The 18,447-nt window shown below is 38.0% G+C and overlaps 1 protein-coding gene across 3 annotated transcripts in view; it reads right to left on the reverse strand.

Moving 5' to 3' along the window:
* The window catches only part of TBC1D4 (TBC1 domain family member 4), a 98,147-nt gene that overhangs the window by 27,420 nt on the left and 52,280 nt on the right, over positions 1–18,447 (reverse strand). For all 3 annotated transcript variants that reach the window (XM_062487773.1, XM_062487774.1, XM_062487775.1), the window contains exons 2-9: positions 14,554–15,156; positions 13,116–13,205; positions 9,814–9,918; positions 7,189–7,321; positions 5,301–5,392; positions 4,401–4,511; positions 3,632–3,751; positions 70–144 (exon numbers count right to left, since the gene is read on the reverse strand). In XM_062487773.1, the coding sequence (XP_062343757.1) occupies positions 70–144; positions 3,632–3,751; positions 4,401–4,511; positions 5,301–5,392; positions 7,189–7,321; positions 9,814–9,918; positions 13,116–13,205; positions 14,554–15,156 (1,329 nt within the window). The remainder of the gene's footprint in view (positions 1–69; positions 145–3,631; positions 3,752–4,400; positions 4,512–5,300; positions 5,393–7,188; positions 7,322–9,813; positions 9,919–13,115; positions 13,206–14,553; positions 15,157–18,447) is intronic.

The following is an 18,447-nucleotide window of genomic DNA, read 5'->3' on the forward strand; positions in this document are numbered from 1 at the left end:
AGTGCCGTGTTTACGCTCCATCGACAGCCGTGCATGAAAACGCCAGTCTAAGCTAAACTCCTTACGTACTCTGTCAGAAACCAGGCTGCTGCAGCGCTCAAAGCTGTCCATACTTCCCAGGCGGCCTCGCATTCTGTTGGCTCCCTGCAAGAAAAAAGGCAAGAAATTTAATCTGGTCTTTTTCTGAAGGTTGGGCAAAGGTGGCAACACCTGTGCAGGTGAACACAGGACAGTTCAGGCATGTGACGCGTCTGACGTAATACCCCAGATCATGGGTCAAGCTCGGGACTTTACAAAAACTGACATCTTTAGCTGGCCAAACTGCATCTTCTCCCACACTGCTCCCAGGAGTTTTAAACCCGCAGCTCTATTGTTTGAGGCATGTGAGTATTTCTTGACACTTCTGAGGCAAATTAGCTAAGTCGGTTCAAAGAGCTGAGTTCAAAAAACTCCAGACTTCAGTGCTGTGCATGCACTGCTCCTGATGGATGCATCTGACACACTACAGTCCCATGAGACACAGTTTATCAATATCTAAACATTTCAGACAAATTATATCCACCTGGTCAAAAGGATTAAAAGTACTAAAACTTTTAGTAATGCTCTCTTGGCAGCAAATCCAGCCAAATAGCATCAGACAAGACAAGACAAGACTTTTCATTTATAATGCAGGTAAACCTGATGCAAATTTGCTAGAAATTTATGCTAAAGGATCTTTGCTGAATTTGTAACAGTCCTTCAGTTTCACAACAAAAGACAATAGATCCACAACACTTTTGACTTGCTTTCATTCCTAATGTTAACTCCCTGGTGATGTTTGCTGTTGGACACTTCTGACTGCTGAAACAAGTTGTTTTCAGTACTTTATCAGGAGAAAAATACCCTAGGTTTTAGGAAAACTATAGACAGAGGTCCTCTTGATACGCTTGCAGTCCAGGGAAAGTTTTTTCAACATCATCAGAATTTATTTAGCCTACTTTTTCCTGTAAAAGTTATTTTCAAAACTTAGAGTTTAAGCACATTATCCCACTTAAGCGCATTACCAATAAATACTCTGCCTGAAGCATCTTTTCACTGAATCTTCCAAAAAAAACAAGAGCAAAGTATAAATTGGAAGTTTCTCACTACCTTTGAAAATACACATTTTTGGCACTGTAAGAAGGACTTTTTGGTTAAGAAAAAACAACAGAAGAGGTTAGTACAGCATGGAGTGGATGAAATCTGTTCAAGAGGTCAAAGAAAGGTTATGTTTATTTCTCTGAGGTACCTCATTAGGAAGCCTGTTTTTGGTCCAAACCTCACAAAAATAAGATCGGTCCAGCAAAACAAACAAGTGAAGATGTGACATTCCTCTGGGACTATGTGAAGCCAGGGTACAGAAACCAACATGTTTCCTGAGGCAAGTAGTGAGTGGCTTAAAATGTCACTTGATGCTATTTACCTAGCTAAAAAGCCATCCACCTAAAGTGTTCTTAGGTACTGGTTACTACATACTTCCTTCTTTCTAACTCTCCTAAGATTGAGGCTGTCTAAGACTCTCCCCAACTTATATTGACTTCTAACTTTAATTTTAAAATTTTTATCTATAAAAAGATGCTGAATGCCACTTAAAAAAAAACCAACAAAACTAATTTATGTTCTTTCTTGGTCTCTCTGTTACTAAACATACTTTTAAAAAAGGATGACATAATTAGCTCTATTGCATCATTACCATTTATACCTGGCTTAAGGAGGAGAAAACAACTACATCAATAGGTATTTAGTACTTAAATACCTTTAAGAATTAACCATGATCTGTTGGGTTTGTTGTAATAGCCTGATGAAGAGTAAGAACTACAGTAATTCTGTGTCATATGTATGCACATAACACACAGCACACCTACACAGGGGCACTTGTATACATGTACCAGCTTTAAACAAATAATTAGTCGTTGAGCTGCACTCCAAATAATTTTTCTTAGTCTTGCATTGTGTAACCTTTAGGCGGATCTGTAAGGATGACCCCTATATGTATTGTGACTCACTGCAACATACTGCTGCTCCTGATGTACTGTCAAGGTAAAGGTGAGATGACTATCCTCACAATCACAAATCCGCTTCATAAACAGCAAACTTCAAATGGCCCTAATTGAGACTCAAGTGTCCTTTTCTTTTGAACTCAATCATGGGCAGTAGTAGAGCCTTACATTATAATATGCAGCATGTCTCAGGGGCCCCGATGAGAAGAAACATACTATACCAAAAACATCTATGAAATTTCCCTTCAGAGATTTTTCAATGTAAGCAGTGTATTTCATCCAAAAAACATTTTCTTGACATGACTGGAATGCCAGCAAAGCTGTAAAAGCTTCATTTCAGTGATGACTTCTTTCACAGCCACTGCAAGGTTCATGACCCACCACTAGAATTAGATCACTTGCCAGTCACATGTTCCTTAGATGTGGAAAAGAAACCAGACACATCAAAGGCATGGCTATGGCTGTCACTATTCAATGATATTCCAAACTGCTGAAATTACACTAATTTTTCTGACTGCCAAAACTCTTTTGCTCTCTTTCACATACAGTTACTCCCTCTCTCTCTCTCTCTTTCTCTCTCCATATTCAGACCAAGTCCCTAGTTTGTAAAATCTGCTACACAAGAGAGGTCAAATTTGACCAGGAGAGTTTAATGTTAGTTTCAGTCAAATCAAATCAGATCAAATGGACACCTACCTGTAAATCCTAAGGATTTTCTCTGGCTAAGAGTATTCTGGTCCTTTATAGGGAACATCCATCGCATCCTACATTTGTAGGTTACTTTATGACATGTAAGCTGCAGGACAAGTGCAACTTAGTGCTTTTGAAGTTACTAGCAGAAGGAACTTAATGTCACTGGTCTAAACTATCCTGTACTCAGCTCATCACATTTCCTCTGTAATGACACACTGGATCCCAGGCACACAGCTTTCTTCAGATGTTTCTCTTTATGCCTGTTCTCTGATTCACTCTCCTGAGTGGAAGACACTAAGCAAAACTTTCCATTCAGACTTCTTTATCAAAAGACTACTTACTGTAAGAGAGTTCCTGTGATTATCCACAATTTCACATCATATCTGGCTAGAAACATTAAAATGAAGACCAACTCACTTTTTAAGACTATTGCTTTTTCCCCCTGCATCAGGAATTTTGTTACTAGTTTCTAAAGATTCTTACTGCCTAATATGAGCAATTGTAGGTATAAGCTGGACGGTATTACTTCTCAGAATAGAGATTTCCCATATATGCAAGGTACATTTATTCACACTTTGCAAGACCAATAACATGTCTCTTTATGGGATCATGCAACCATCCTGGTTGAATTTTATTCTGAAGCAACATATCCAACAACACTCAGCTGGCTCACTTGACACCTACAATGAATGCTCATTATTCAGAAATTTGTCTTTTTCCCCTCAGTATGTGTGGCCTTACAGTAAACTTTCTAGCACAGCTAAGTCACAATCAACCCAGCTGTAACTCTCAGATTTCACAACAGGGATATTGCTTCATTAAGCATTTATCAGATTGAGGACAAAACAAAGAAAAATCTGATAGGTCTTTACTGTCAAGGATATCTGGGACAGCTGATGATAATGAGTTGTTAAACTTACCCTTGAGAAGATATTTTCCAGAGAGCTAGTCAAGGATTTCTTTGCCTTGTTTTTCAGAATGTCAAGTTTAAACCGGCCACCACTGGTGGTGCTTTCTGGAATTGCACTGTTAGAAATGACCTGTTGAAATGAGCAAGGACATTATTCAGCTTTGGCAATTCTTTTTTTTAATTATGAAGACTATTTCCAAAGACTAGACCTGAAACTGGTTACATAAGAAACGAAGTACCCTTGGCCTTATTAAAAAAAAAACACCACAAACATAGTACCTTCCTTCCAAAAAAAAAAAAAAGTCTCCCAAACAAACAATCAACCAAACCCCAGTTAAAGGCACATTCCATCCCAAAGACTATTATACAAGTATACCAATTTAATCTTACTGTTCCTTACATTTCCTTTGCAAATTCATAGTTTCAACTAAAACCGATACCCTTTTCATTCCTATTCTTCCTAGATATTATTACTTGGGCATAGGGATCAAAGGAGAAAAAAAAAAAAGTTATCCTTATGCTATAAGTAAATACAGACATAAAATTAATTGGTTGTCTTTCTTCCTGTTGTGTCCCCTCAACTTACAAAACCCAGATGAGCCACAATAAATTAGATTTCTTAGATAAATCTGATTTCTTTTCTGGTACAGTCCTTTCTTAATTATAATACCCAGCTTCAGGTACTCCTGAAGTATTCTAGCAGTGATCCTACAAGTAGCTAAGAAAGCATTTTAATAGGGTGGGAAGGGGGAGAGGAATAATACAAAACCAAGCTTCACCAGCGGTGCTTCACCAATGTGGATGTGTGTTTTCTGCTTAGTCTCACAGAGCTGACGGAGATGTAAGATCACAAGCTCATTTTCTTCCTGGTCATTGTCAGGCTTCATTTTCTGTCAGTAACAGCAAAGAAAGGAGTTTGTCTTTCAAGTCATGACTTGCTTATTTTTCCTTCCTACGTAGGTATTCTTTGAAATACTGATACACCAAATGCCAGAGGGCACTGTTATGTCGAATTGCAATTCTGTCTGTGTGCCTTCACACTCCTGAGCAAGACAGAACTAAAACTGAAAAATGTTGCAGGCTGTAGAAGGGAGCAGAAGAGAGCCTTACACCCACATATTTTGTTTTCTAAGACTGTCTGTTTCTATACAGCCTTCTAAGTGACATAAGGAAACCAAGCCACACTATTCTTCAGGAATCCAGAGAGGAGCACAGCCTTTGTGTCTTGGCTGGAAGTCCAAATCACTGTATATTTCATCCACTAGAGTACACTGACTTACACCAGAATGTTGTGTCAAAGTAAGCCAAAAAAGACAAATCCCGAAAATGCTGGACATGTTCCTGATACCTGCATGTCCCTCCTGCTCCCAGCCTACTACCACATCACTTTCAAGCAGGGAAAAGTGTTTACAAATGAAAAACTAAGATCAGAACAAAAAATATACTCTTATGTAAGAACACAAATAATCTCAACAAATTTGAGAAACAAAGCTTTTCCAACAGCAGTGTATCACACAAGAGGTTAAGTTGGAGCATGCAATTTCAGTATGATTTTTGGTGGAAAAATAGTAAATTCTAGATCAACTACACAATCAAAAAAAAAAATCAAAAGCAAAATTACCTAGTCCATTTTATCATGGACTTTTTCAAATTAGAAATAACAGCTCCTAAGGTATTACCTGAACACGTTCAAAAATGTCTGCTTGCTCATTGTCTGTTAGTGATGACAGATGCCTCTGAATTACAAGTTTGGCTCTTGGTGGATAGAGTCCTAGGAAAAGAATGGACCATTAAACATTCTCAAACGATCTCTCAAAACACTTTTGAGCAAAATGACAGTAGAAGATATAAACCTGCATTTGAGTTTACACAGGTTAAAGGTATGACAGTTGTATGTCCAATGTATACATGATACAAAATAATGGAGCTTTTGCTAAACCACATGGCTTTCTCTCCTTTCTTCAGCAGCAAAAAATCTAACCAGCAGCAGCTACGTGGCTGGCTTCTGTGTAAAAAGTTGTACTCCCTACCCCACCAATGGCTTCTGTCCTAATGGCAAGAGATCACTAACAGCTGGAAGTCTGACAACTGTATGGAAGAGGAGGAGGAAAGGAACAGATTATAACAGGAGAGATAAACAATACACAGGATACTTGGAAGTTTTCAGATGCTTTTAACTTAAAAATTTATATGCCTTTCTGCCCAAGGAAAGGATAGGGTAGAGGTCATACCAGAGAACTGAAGTCACTTTGAAAAAAAAAGAGCAGCATAAAGGCTGTCAGAATAAAGGAAAGAATTTCTAATGTTCAATAAGGTGCACATTTTGTCACAGAAGTAATATTGGGAAGCTAGAAAAAATGTGATTGAAAACAAACCCCTTGAATGAGACGAAGATTTTTTTCCATCTAAGGTAGATATTATTCAGAGAAAATTGCAATCAGAACAAATAAGTTTTTTTTTTTCAAAATCACGCAGCTTTAGGTTTCATTTTGCTAAACTTCTAGACTCAAAGCAGGTGGATTAAAAAAAAAGGGGGACAATGAAGTAAGTTTTTCAGTCACTAAATAGAAAGTTTGCTACACTACTCTAGTTGCTACCTCAAGAGAGATTTTATTTTGATACTGGGTACTTTTTAAGTTACTTACACTGCCTTATACAGCAGCCTCTATCATTTACAGAAAACCTTCCCAGCTTAGCTTTACTACTTCTGAATACCTGTTGTTAAACCTGGAAACTGTAAGTCACAGCCTAGCACAATTTCACCCCACTATGACTTTACACTTGGCTTTTCATCCACCAGAGGGAAGCAAGTGGCAAGTGACTTTCAATGAATGGGGGAGCTGTAAATATCAAGTACCACCATAACCACACCAGAAAATACAAGACTGTTTGTTTTTTGTAACATATTTGCTTTCTTTTTGCATAAAATACTTTGCAAAGACACACAGCTGTGTGACTATGAAAATAGGATCCTAACTGTTTTTGAAAAATTCTACCTTGTAAGACTTTTTCATGTGTTCTGCCACACTTCACTTCCAGAGACAGTACAAAAGTTTATCTATTCATATCTGAAGTCAGGTAGCTGCCTTAGCTTTCTTTATTAGATATTAACCTCCTAACTTAATAATTTATTTTCCCATAATACAATTAGATTTTAAAGTGTGTGAGGGAATAAACACAAAGAAGGAAAAAATAACCCTACACAGGAAAGAAGGAACACACAGGAAAGAAAGATCCTTTTTGACCACCACCGTCCTTTTATGAGTCATTTTGGAAGCGTGCAACTTGAGGAAAAAAAAACCAAACAAACAAATGGAAGGTCAACTGGTGGGTTTTGCTGCTCTGATTAAGAAAGGTATGATGATGAAAGAGTATGTATTTATAATAGAAGCTACACTATATTCTTTTGCAGTATCATTACTGCTAACACTCCACCTAAATACAGAGAATGCAAAGTGACAGTAAGAATTGCATACTGAGATACTTTTCCCTCTGCTCTTACACTGAATAAGTTATTCCTCTAGAAAAATCAGCAAAGCACAATTAGAAGATAAACTCAGCTGCTACCTTCAATTCTTTCACAAAGTTTGTGCAGTGAATGCATAGGGCAGGCCTCACACAGTTTAATTTGAGTCTTGGCACTTTGCAGGGCTGCAGCAGTGCTGAAGGCTTGCTTCAGGGTCAGCATTACCTCATCAACCTATATGGGAAGGAGAGAAAAAAGTATATAAACAGAAATACATGCCATATGTACAAAATTAGATTTATAAATCACATCTCAGGTGCTTTACAATTAAAGAAAAAGACAAAACCAAAACACCTTTGCCATTTTCTAAATTCCCAGCCTTCTGCTTTTCTGTAGATGATCACCATCTTTAAGTTCTGCCAGTGTAATTTTGATGTCTAACTGCAGCTAGTCAAGGTTACTGGGAAAGCACCCACTATTTTAAGAAGCTGCAAGTGAGAATTTTTGGCTTGAATATATGCTGGCTAAATAAAAACATTAACTTCTTTAGCTTCAAGTCCCTCCTGTAAACTGCACATGTTCCCTCTTAACCTCTGCCCTCCACTAAACCATTTTAGCACCAACCCCCACAGAGCCATCCCTGCTGCCAGACAGGAGCTCCCCACAGCAGTTCACTTTTCTCCTGGATACCAGACTGCCCACCAGGTTCATTACAATCACTACATATCCTTAAGTGCTGCTGGCCTGCCCTGATCTTTCCTCTGCCACTACCACAAACACAGCAGGGCTGTGTTCCCACACACCAGCACTAGAAAAGCTCAACTTGTACCCTAAAGAAAGGTTGAGCTCACAGCATTTCTCCACATTCATTCAAATATGTTCTCAGACCTGGTATACAAAGCACTTGGAGTTTCCCTCTCTGTATTGCAGGGGAATACAATGCTTATTAAAAGCTGTTTGCTCAGTCTCAGCATTAGCAAGCAAAGAGGGAGACAGCATCTTGAGAACAATTTCAGGAAAAAAATCAGTATTCTATTTCAGAATCAGGTCCTCACTCTGCTTGTTACTTTGCTTTATAAGCAGGAACAAGAAAGCTGAAATATTTAAGACCCAAATAATCCAGTTTAACATTAAAAACATACAGACTTTTTTGAGGGTCTGTCACTTGAGGGGAAAAGAAAAAAAACTAGAAATGGATTCAGAATGTAGAAATTTGAACTAGCTTGCGTCACAGTATGCATAGGTTTGTTTTCTTTGCTTTAAACCTCACAGTTTTAATAATTACCAGCAATTTCTGGGTGCTTTCTCAGCAATAAAGCAGAACATTGAACAGTGAATGTCTATTTTGCAACATGGACTGGTAAATTTTTTTAAGCTGTCTACAATCCCTCTCCAATGCAAGATCCACAGAACTGTGCTAAGCATAGGGATTATGACTACCCTAAAATCACAAGAACTACAGCACAAACTCTAACGAGACTTAGAGCAAATCCACACAAGCTTCCCAACACAGCCTGCCTGGCAGTGGAGAATCTGGAAAGCTCTGCCCTGCCACAGTCAAACTGCCACCAGGATCCACGCAGTCGCATCTGAAAGTAGCTCAGGAATGTTTATTTCATATTGCAGTATGGGCATACCCACACATATCAGTACTAGAATAACCAAATAAGCAAAGAGGTTCATAAAAGCATAAAAACCACTTCAGGCTTTGAATTATGCATAGACAAAATTTATCAATAGGTCAGGTGTAACTTTTCAGTTATTACAATGTTAAAGCTGATTTCATGCCAAGCTCCCATTTTGACAAAAATGCAGCCTCAGCTGTACATCTAGAGCTGTTATCTGTCTGAAGTTTTATTGATGTAAATCTATTCACTCTCAAGCTAGTCAGTGGATTAACAAATTACATTTTCAGCCAGCTAGAAAAGTGATTTTTAAGTTTATCTGAGAAAGAGTTAGCAGCTGTTACCAGCGCTATCAGAAACAAACACCTTTCAGAACAGGAACCAACTTCTTTTAAAGTGTCACGGTTTTGAAATAAAAATGGAGTAGTCAAAATTATTTCCTGTATGAATCTCACACTATTAAACTATCTGTTGTCAGTAAAATCAGTGGCATCTGGAACTTCATTTAATTGATACATACTTCATACAATGTTCAATGTACGCTTTTCATAGTTACATACATCCACAAATACTATAGTTTGTTTTTTGGTTTTTTTTTTCTGTGATTAGATGCTGCTATTTTCTTCTCCTGAGGAACAAAACAGACTACAGGGAAAAAGCTAAAGCCAGATGTAGTCTTAAAACATATGCAGGATCAGCCAGTAGTTTAAACCCTACCCTGAAGGGTATGTTTGGGTTTTATCATCAGCTTTGTTACTGATTCAATATGTCTTTACATGTGTAATGGGGAACCAAGCCTCTCAAAAGTTAGAATTGGAAGTCCAAAAATGCCCACAGTCAGCATGCATAAACACACCTATATGGATTTATCTATTTGTTATTGAGATATGCCCCAGCAGAGTAGCAGGATATGGCTGTGTATGATCAGAATATACACATTTCCTACTGCAAATTTGCATGTGCACAGCTGACATCCTGCACCTGAGCAGATGTGACCACTGAGGCTCAGTTGACACAGCAGAATAACAGAGACTCCTATTGTTCAGGAAATGCTTTGGAAATGCTCTGATGAAATGGTAAGGATCATTAATAAATACTTACCAGAGACTCACTTGCACACTGGAACACATAGCAAACATACTGGCTTAACCCAGGTTCCACAGATTCCCGGCAAATAAAACCAAAGTGATCAACATGTTTTATACCCTAAAAGAGTTTATAAACAGCATTAGTGGATTTTATAAACAGGTTTAGTCTACAAAAATTTTGATAACTATAAATGCATGCCCCTAATTATCTATTTTACAAGTCGTATAATTATTTTTAAATTGCTTTTTGTATTTAAGTTATTATACAATCAAAACCAAAGCTATACAGCAATAAAGCTGGACCAGAATTTATTCCATTAGCAAAACTGGATTTTCAGGGAAGCAAACTAAAGACTACTGGGTTGTATTTAGAATTGCCTCCACAGTGAAAATTTGATGTTACAAGCCCCGCTAAAACATTGAACTGGAGAAGTATTAGGTTAGCAGCAGAGCAGGAGAGTCTTCCTTTCCTGTAATACATGTTAGGACTACACAAAAAAGAAAAAAAAAATAAAAAGGAAGGAATGAGTGGCAACATCCAGAATTCCAACTAAATTCTGAAACACATTCTTTGAGATTGAGTTACATACCAGAAGTTTCAAGACTTACTACACATTACTACTGACACTTTTTTTTCAAGATCTTAGTGTAACAGCTTGACAGGGAATGCTGCCTTGCTAAAAGCAGCACTGAGAAGATCAAAGAAAAGACAGCTGCTTCCTAAGAGGCACTATATTCCCAGTCTCAATTTATGGAACATGACTCACTATTGTTAAAGATTTTGTCAATGTTTTTATCATCTGAGCATGGTAATAGTAGATTTTCCCCAAATGAAAGCCTAATCTCTCAAGTTCAAATACAACAAAAATCAGAACACAGCTGCTTGGATCCATCTCCAAAGAAAACACCTATAGCATAAAAGAGAGGAGGAGGCAAAGCAACTCGCCTGTCACTACAGAAAACACTCCAGACAAAATTGGGAATGCAGTACGTGACAGACTGAACATATTGTCACTACACACTGCTGTTTTTAAAAACAAAATTCCAGAAGTCACATTTGTGCCACTTAAGACTGTTGCTAAGATGAAAAAATGGCATTATTTGAACCATAGTCCAACTAATCTTGACTTCATTTTCTCATGACATATTAAGTCTTCAAAAACATAAAATAAAAAAGGTCAGATGTATGCACATGTTGATCCATAGAACAGTGAAGTGCTGACCTCTGTTTTGCAAGAAAACATGCTTATTAAAGGTGGTTTGGTGAGATGCCAGTTCTCTCCTTACTGGCAGTGCCTGAACAAGTCTACTGCTGTCTTGACTTCTCAGACTCCACAGGAGAATATTTGAGGGGGGAGACAGATGTGACACTGAAGCACAAATAGGACAGTATGTCCTTAAATCAACACTACCTCCATCACAGTTCTTTAAGACACCGGCTTTAAGAGGTCATGGCAAAAGAGCCAAGTTTTCTGTTGTCCTGGGTTCCCTCAAGGGGAAGGCTGCAACAAGAAAACTTTTACAGCTATTTGATATCTGAGTTTAGACTGCACACTCAGAGGTTTATCATCAATTATGTCTGCTGCTTGACAATTATAAGGAGTGTGGATAATTACTTGAATGCATCAGCTCAACCATGCTTAAGCTATAAAATACATTTATTAGACCAGACTAAGAAAATCCAGAATTGAAATTGGCAATAACATCTCCTTTTCATTGTTTGTAAAGCTTCAAAGGACAAATATGCCTAAGTCACAGTCCCACAATACATAGTAAATCACTGCCCTATAAATCCATAACAGAGGAGCCCTGGGACTAGTATCAAGTTCTTCAAGGAAGTACTGATGAGGTTTATGCAACCAATGCTTAGTCTTGAACAAATTAATATTTTATTTCTATTGAACACAGAACCCCTTTGACTACTCTAAAGTAACTGTTTCACATTAGAAACAAACAAACAAACAAACAAAAAAAAAAAAAAACAAAAAAAACCCACCCCAAACAAAATCCCCAAACTGTTGTGACTGCCTCTTTGAGTTACTGAAGAATGCAAAGTAACACAAGCTTTGCTCCAAATGAAAGTGAAGAGATGGAGTGAAAAACACCTCCAAAGCCCAACACAGTGAATTACCTGACACTATTTACTGTACAATGTTATTTTCCTGAAGGAAAGTTGAGCCTTGACAGTTTTCCATGGTCTTATTGGTCACCATACTTTAAAGTCTGCAGAAAAAAGGTCACCTCCGCTTAGGATGGTTTTCTTTGACTATTATATAAGTATGTATACACAACCTAGGAGCCCAGTACCTGAAGCTGAAGGGTCACTTCATACACCCAAAAAGCAGAAGACTGCAGACAAGTCGTCTGCAAATTCTGCATTCCATACCTCTGCTTTAAGAATTATTTTGATCTGTATTTATTATAAAGCTATTACTAACTACACTGTTTGATGCTACTGTCCCACTCTGCATTTGCATCAGCATTTTTCTTCTACCCAAAGCAATACAATTGTAGTTAAAATGTAGAGTCGATTAATGGAGCTGGACCTTTAGTTGGTAGCTCAAGACACCACTTGAGTTACAAGAATTGCCTAATTCTTAATTTGTCTAAGCATTGATAGCCCAGTCATACAAGTGTAGACTTGTTATTAGCATTAAAATGAATGCACTTGGGGGTGAAATACAGGTTTAGAGAATGCCAGAAGTGTACTTTAAACTAGAATAATCATATTTAAGAAGGCCTGAAGTGATGATGTGGAATGGCAAATGAAAAGAGATAATAAAGTAAGACCTCAAACCAAAAAGTGTGTGCAGTAACTGGTGCTGAACAAGAGCAAGGTGGAAAGGTGAATATCTTAGCCTTGACATTTAACCTTAGAAGAAATAATTATTTATTACTGAACATAGCTAGGTACACCTATCACCATATTCTCCAGAAGAAATTATGCAGGTGAACTGCTGATTTTCTGAAGTGTTGATTTGATGCTCTCCTACTTTCATTCTGAAGGCTTTCAAGAACTTACCTGCCCAGAAACAGTACACTCAGAGCACACTAAATGGGAGATTAAACTACTTCCAAAAAACATACTCCAGACTCTTCCAAAGCAGAACAGTTTATACTTTGTTTGTTGACAAGTGATTGAAGCTGCTGCTATTACACAGCTCAGACTGGTTATTTTGCGCTTATCTTTTCTGGAAAAAGAATTCTATGTTTCTTTTTTTCTCTTGCCTATAGACCAGCAAGGCAACACAGCTGAAGAACAAATAACATCTTTTTCTCCTGATGATCTACATATTGCATCTTATTAATGCTTACCTGAGAACATGAGGAGATATCTTTAAAATTCTTTTCAAGCACAACAGATTTGGTGTCTGGACTGATGAGGTTAACTTCAAACCTTCCAACCTAAGGGGAGGGAAAAAAAAAATCTAATTTATGACTGTCTTGGGGGCATAGCATTTACAGCAAGAAAAATGTCAGAATCTCGCCCTTTCTTGTTCACATAGAGTACCTTTTGGCACAACAGCTTACTCATCAGGAACAAGGGTGCCAGGGTGCTGTAATTCTGCCCATGTTGAGTAAGAATATTTCAGCAAGAACAATACACTCAGCTGAATAACAAAAACTACTTGGAAAAAACACAGCTTTTCTTCCCCTCCCCCACCTTTCTTCTTCAAGTTATTTTAGTCCAAAGTTCACATGTTTGACAGACAATACTAAAACCTTTAGGAAACAATGTGGCTAAATTAAAAAATGAAAAAAATAATTGGGAGTTCTTGGATTTAAATTATACCACAGATTAGCTGAGAAACTAAGGCAATATTTTTTGGTTTGTACTAATTCCAAATGAGGAAGAGTAGGTTCTGCAGCAAACTACCTTTCAGCTTTCCCAAACTGCTTCTCAAACCCATGGAATTTATTCTTCAGAGATTTTTCAGCTAAATCCTTTTCATTACTGGTGATAAGCTGTGGTTTTCTGAAGGGCTATGCATTTTCACTTCAGTTATCATTTCTTCAAGAGAATAAAAACTAAGAATGATCCTTAAAACAAATGGAAAGTCAAAATCCAGGCATTTAGCCCACTGTTATTTTAGGGTCCAAAGATTTTTCCTTTTATGGGTCACCTCCTTTATCTGTCCTTCTGTTTTCTCAAATCAAGTTCCAAAGATGCAAAATGCATTTCAGGCAAGAGAAAAAATAATCATTGGAGTCTGAAGGAAGAAGCCTTCAGTGCAGAGATGTTTGAATACTCGTCTGGTAAAGAGGAGACATTAATGCAAATTATCAAAAAGAGGCTGGCTCAAACACAAAGCTGTGGAAGTCTTATGCAAAGTTTTCTCTTTTTAAGTGCATAAAAATGAGGTTTTGTTTGCGTGGTAGTCTTCATTGATTCTCTGTTTGAAAGAATATTCATGTTTTTCAGCTAGGTTCTAAATATCACCCACACAGCCAATCCAGAATTACATATAAAATAATAATTTCACTAATAACTCTGCTCCTTTAAATAATTACTCCATAAATAAATACTTTTTCTTAAAATTTGCCTGAGCTCGTGAGTTGAGGTGAAACTTCAGCTACTTGTGTTTCAACCATTCATGAGCAGATACAAAAATATACATGACAAATCATGAAGCCATATTAGATCCCTTCTACTTATCTTGCAAAATTTGTCTCAAACTTTAAGGGTTTAAAGAAATAAGGGGAAGAAGATAGGGTACAAAATCAACAGGAAATTGCTCATTCTAGAACACACCTGGAACAACATTGTCCTGTTCTTCTCAGAATCAGAGGGCTGAACATGACTGGGTGCACTTGCATGCCTTCTGCGGGACTGTATTTTCAGGTTTGTGTCATGAACCTTTCTCTGCATCACTGCAGTGACACTGCTGCACCGGGAGCGGAACTCCTGCTGCTCATCAAAGCCAGAGTCCTCTAAAATTCTCTCTGGAAAGAAGCCACGAGTGCTGGCCAGGTTGGTCAGGTTGGTCTGGCTGCCAATTGTAAACATTGCAGCATGCCCTGAAGGGCTGTTTGGGCTGTCCAGCTCCTCGAACGGGCTGTCCAGAGGAGAAGCTGGCACATTTTCTTCACACAGGGGCAAGTCCAAACTTGACTCATTATTCCGCTGCTCGTTTAACAGTTTGAGGCGCTGGCGCTCATGGAGGCTGAATTGCTCTATGCAGTCATCAATTAGTGTGGAGGGAGCTTTCTTGTGAGCCACTGTCACCTTTCCACAGTACAAGACCTCAAATTTTTGGGAGTCATAGAAGGCATCTTCATTATCCTTACTTGGTTTGGCATCTTCTTTCAGTGCTGCTTTAGAGACTTGTCTTATGCTGCTGATGACATCAGGAACCTAAGGGGACAGTGTGAAAGGCCTTTTTAGTAACCACAAATGAGACAGCAGAGACAGTGATGCATCAAGCATTTGTTAAGGTAACTATTTACCCAACCTATTTCTCCAGCAGAGTGCCACCAGCTTCTTGGCATAGAACATAAAACCAGTAAAGTCTAAATTCTCTATGGACAATTTATGCAGTGGAAGAAGAGCAAATAATTTCCAGGTTTTTTTCTGGAACATCTTCCAGTGTATAAGGTTTTAAATTACCAGAAGGTCAACAGGCAAATGTCCACATCCTTTTTTTGTTTGTTTTTACTGAGTCTACTTTCTCTTTTCCATTGTCATCCACCCACACTGGCATGTTTTACTGCTGTATTCCGTAAAGGGCCATCACTATTCCCTTGTTTTTATTTTGCAGAGACACTTATTCTATTCTTAGGATTGTCTCAGGAACAGTTTTGTGGAACAGAGGCCAGCAATTTCCATCAGTTTCAACTGACAGCTTTGGAACAGAGGTAGCAAGAATATGGACATTTTACTTAAGTACCATGTACAACTGCATTAGGTCTCACTTTTTATCAACTATAAAAACCTTGCCCCACCCATCCTATGACACAGTTCACCTTAAGATCACACTTCCCTGCTGCCTCAGTCACTGTGCAATGAAACAGTACACACAAATCTCTCTTCTCTGCACAGACCCCTCCTATACCAGTACTGTAGGCCTGAACTACACATCTCCAGAAGAAACTCAATTTCAGCCCTGTATCACACAGTCTTTCAAAGACACCTGGTTCTTCCTCCATTTTATCCCAATCACCCTGGGAGGAGTCTGCTTTCAGGACCAACATATTTAATATGCGAGCTCATTTTTCATTTTGGCTTCACAAAAGAAAACAAAGACTTACCCAATTCTACTAATTGTAGATCAGAGTGGTAATAGATGACAGTACCTACTCTTCTGAACCATACCTCCTTCCCACACATCCCATTTTCTCTAGAAGTATAATGAATGACATCACACTACATGCATTGGAGAAGTTACTAGTGACAATGAAATAAAGAGAATATCAATCCAATTTTCTTTGCAAGAGAAATCAGTTCTCAACATTCAACTAATCCAATATAATCAATCAACAGCTTCTGTATTCTATACAACTTTTCACTTTGATATTTTTCAAAGAATTTTTCTATTAAAAGAAGGCAACTTTAAAGTCACACCTCAGTAAATAATCCATGGTCCATACAGTATCTCTATCTTTCAGTCATATGATACCAGCTGAAGCTTGCTACTGAGGCAGCAATCTCATTCAGCAACACTTTTGCAAGTCACAGTGGAAAATTACCTCATCATAATCCCCATCTCCCATTACACACTCCTCATCCCTTGGACATTCAAGTCAAATCTCCTTCCAGTTCATTTATTACAAAATGAAGTTCAATTACCCTAAGGTTTGCTGACCGTTTGGCTTCTATCCCTTTAGATGTCACCATCATCTCAGTTTTCAGTGAGGCTAAAAGCGAAGCCTAGATCTGACATAGATATGAGACTGTACCTATTCTTCCCTCTTCCTTAGTCCTGGGCTGCTTTACCATCATCACTCAAGGTGCACTTCCTCTCAGCCATGGCAGTTCAGACAGATGTGCACAATCCTCACTTTGCACTTGTCTGTTTGTACTCCAAGACGCAGCTCTTTTTCCACTGATTGATGTCTTATTCTCTCTATGGCCTGTGCTTAAAGAAGCTCTAGAGTTTAAATTCCTTAGCTCTCTATTTTAACAAGAGTCACAATCTAGCTATCTTTTAATTAAAATTTCCCCTTTTAGAATCCAGAAGCTGTCAGAGGGCAATTCACATATATTTCTCTTCAAAGTACAGTGACAAATGATAATTCTATTCATGATGCATACACATTACACACAGTCAACTAGAGTAACCACTGCTTAATTGCAATTTAATTTTTTTAAAAAGTGTACCATCACTTCCAATCCAATAACTGGGTTTTGCCTCCTGCTCATCACCTCTAAGACAAAAAAAACCTAGATATTCCTAAGTATTTCTAAAAATACTCAGTAGCCTCCTAACACATCCTTCCCCTCTCTCCTCCACCAGCAAATGTCCAAATAGGCTGGGGATAAGACACTCCAACAGTAATACCCATCCATTCCCTCTTCTGTCAGAGAACTCCCCCAAAAATGCACAGCTTTAGGTAATTACAATTCTACTTAGAAAAACCCACCACCCCAAGTAGCCTGCTGTTTATCACTTTTATTTCCATCTTTTCCAGATTGTGTATGCTCTTCAGACACTAGTATTTAAACCACAATTATTATTTCAGTATCTCTGCTCCTTAGAAAGCTTTTGGAATACATAAAGTGCTACAGTATTTTCCCTTATGCGCAGAGGGATCCTAGCATTAGAGCAGGGGTTTCAGCTCATACAGCCCAAAAAATCTTTATTCCCTGCTTCATATAGGTGAGCTTTTTAACAGGCTATGTTATTTTTTGGGGGTGCTCCCTCATCAGTATTCACTTTTTTACTTCTTTTCAACCTATAGACAGAACTAAAAGTATCAAAGTGAACATTTTGAGACCTGTTTAATCTCTGTAGTTATGAATACTTTTGTTATATACAGATGAAGAGAAAAACATAGTAATGCAATACAGGGATATCACAATTGATAATTAATATCTGTCAGACAGCCCAGAACCAGTTCCAGATGCTTCATAGTTGTTTCATGGGTACTCTCAGCAGCATGGTATAAAAAACAGCTTCAAGAATAACATTCAAGACAGATGCTAACATTGCCAGGCTATTAGTTGTGCACATGAATTTTACTGGTCTTTAGTGTACAGGACTGTGTGTGTGCTCCTGCTGATGTACTCAGTGACTGACAATGTGCCAGCCTGTGCTGTTAGACCTGACCCTCTTCACTCCCACAGTGACACTTTCTTATCAAGAACCAAGAGCTACACTTGTGATGTACCTCATCAGGGTACAGTATTTTCATGTAAAGATTTGACTTTGAGCAAAACCCCTAAGTGGGATCAAGTGGAGTTTAAACAACAGTTTTCACCTGTGTTTTCCGGAAATGCAAGATGCAGGAAAATTTACATAATGATCGAGCATACATCCCAGTATGGCTTTTTACACATTTCTTTGACATATATCATTGGGTTTTGACATTTTTGCTCCTCTGTGTACCAAGAAACCCCAGTCATAAAAGTTTCACCATCGAAATTGTGTAACTTTTTTGGATTTGGGTATTAGCTTATTATCTTTTAATGTCAAAATTGCAGGGCAAA

Source organism: Cinclus cinclus, chromosome 2, assembly GCF_963662255.1.
Source record: "Cinclus cinclus chromosome 2, bCinCin1.1, whole genome shotgun sequence".
NCBI lineage: Eukaryota > Metazoa > Chordata > Aves > Passeriformes > Cinclidae > Cinclus > Cinclus cinclus.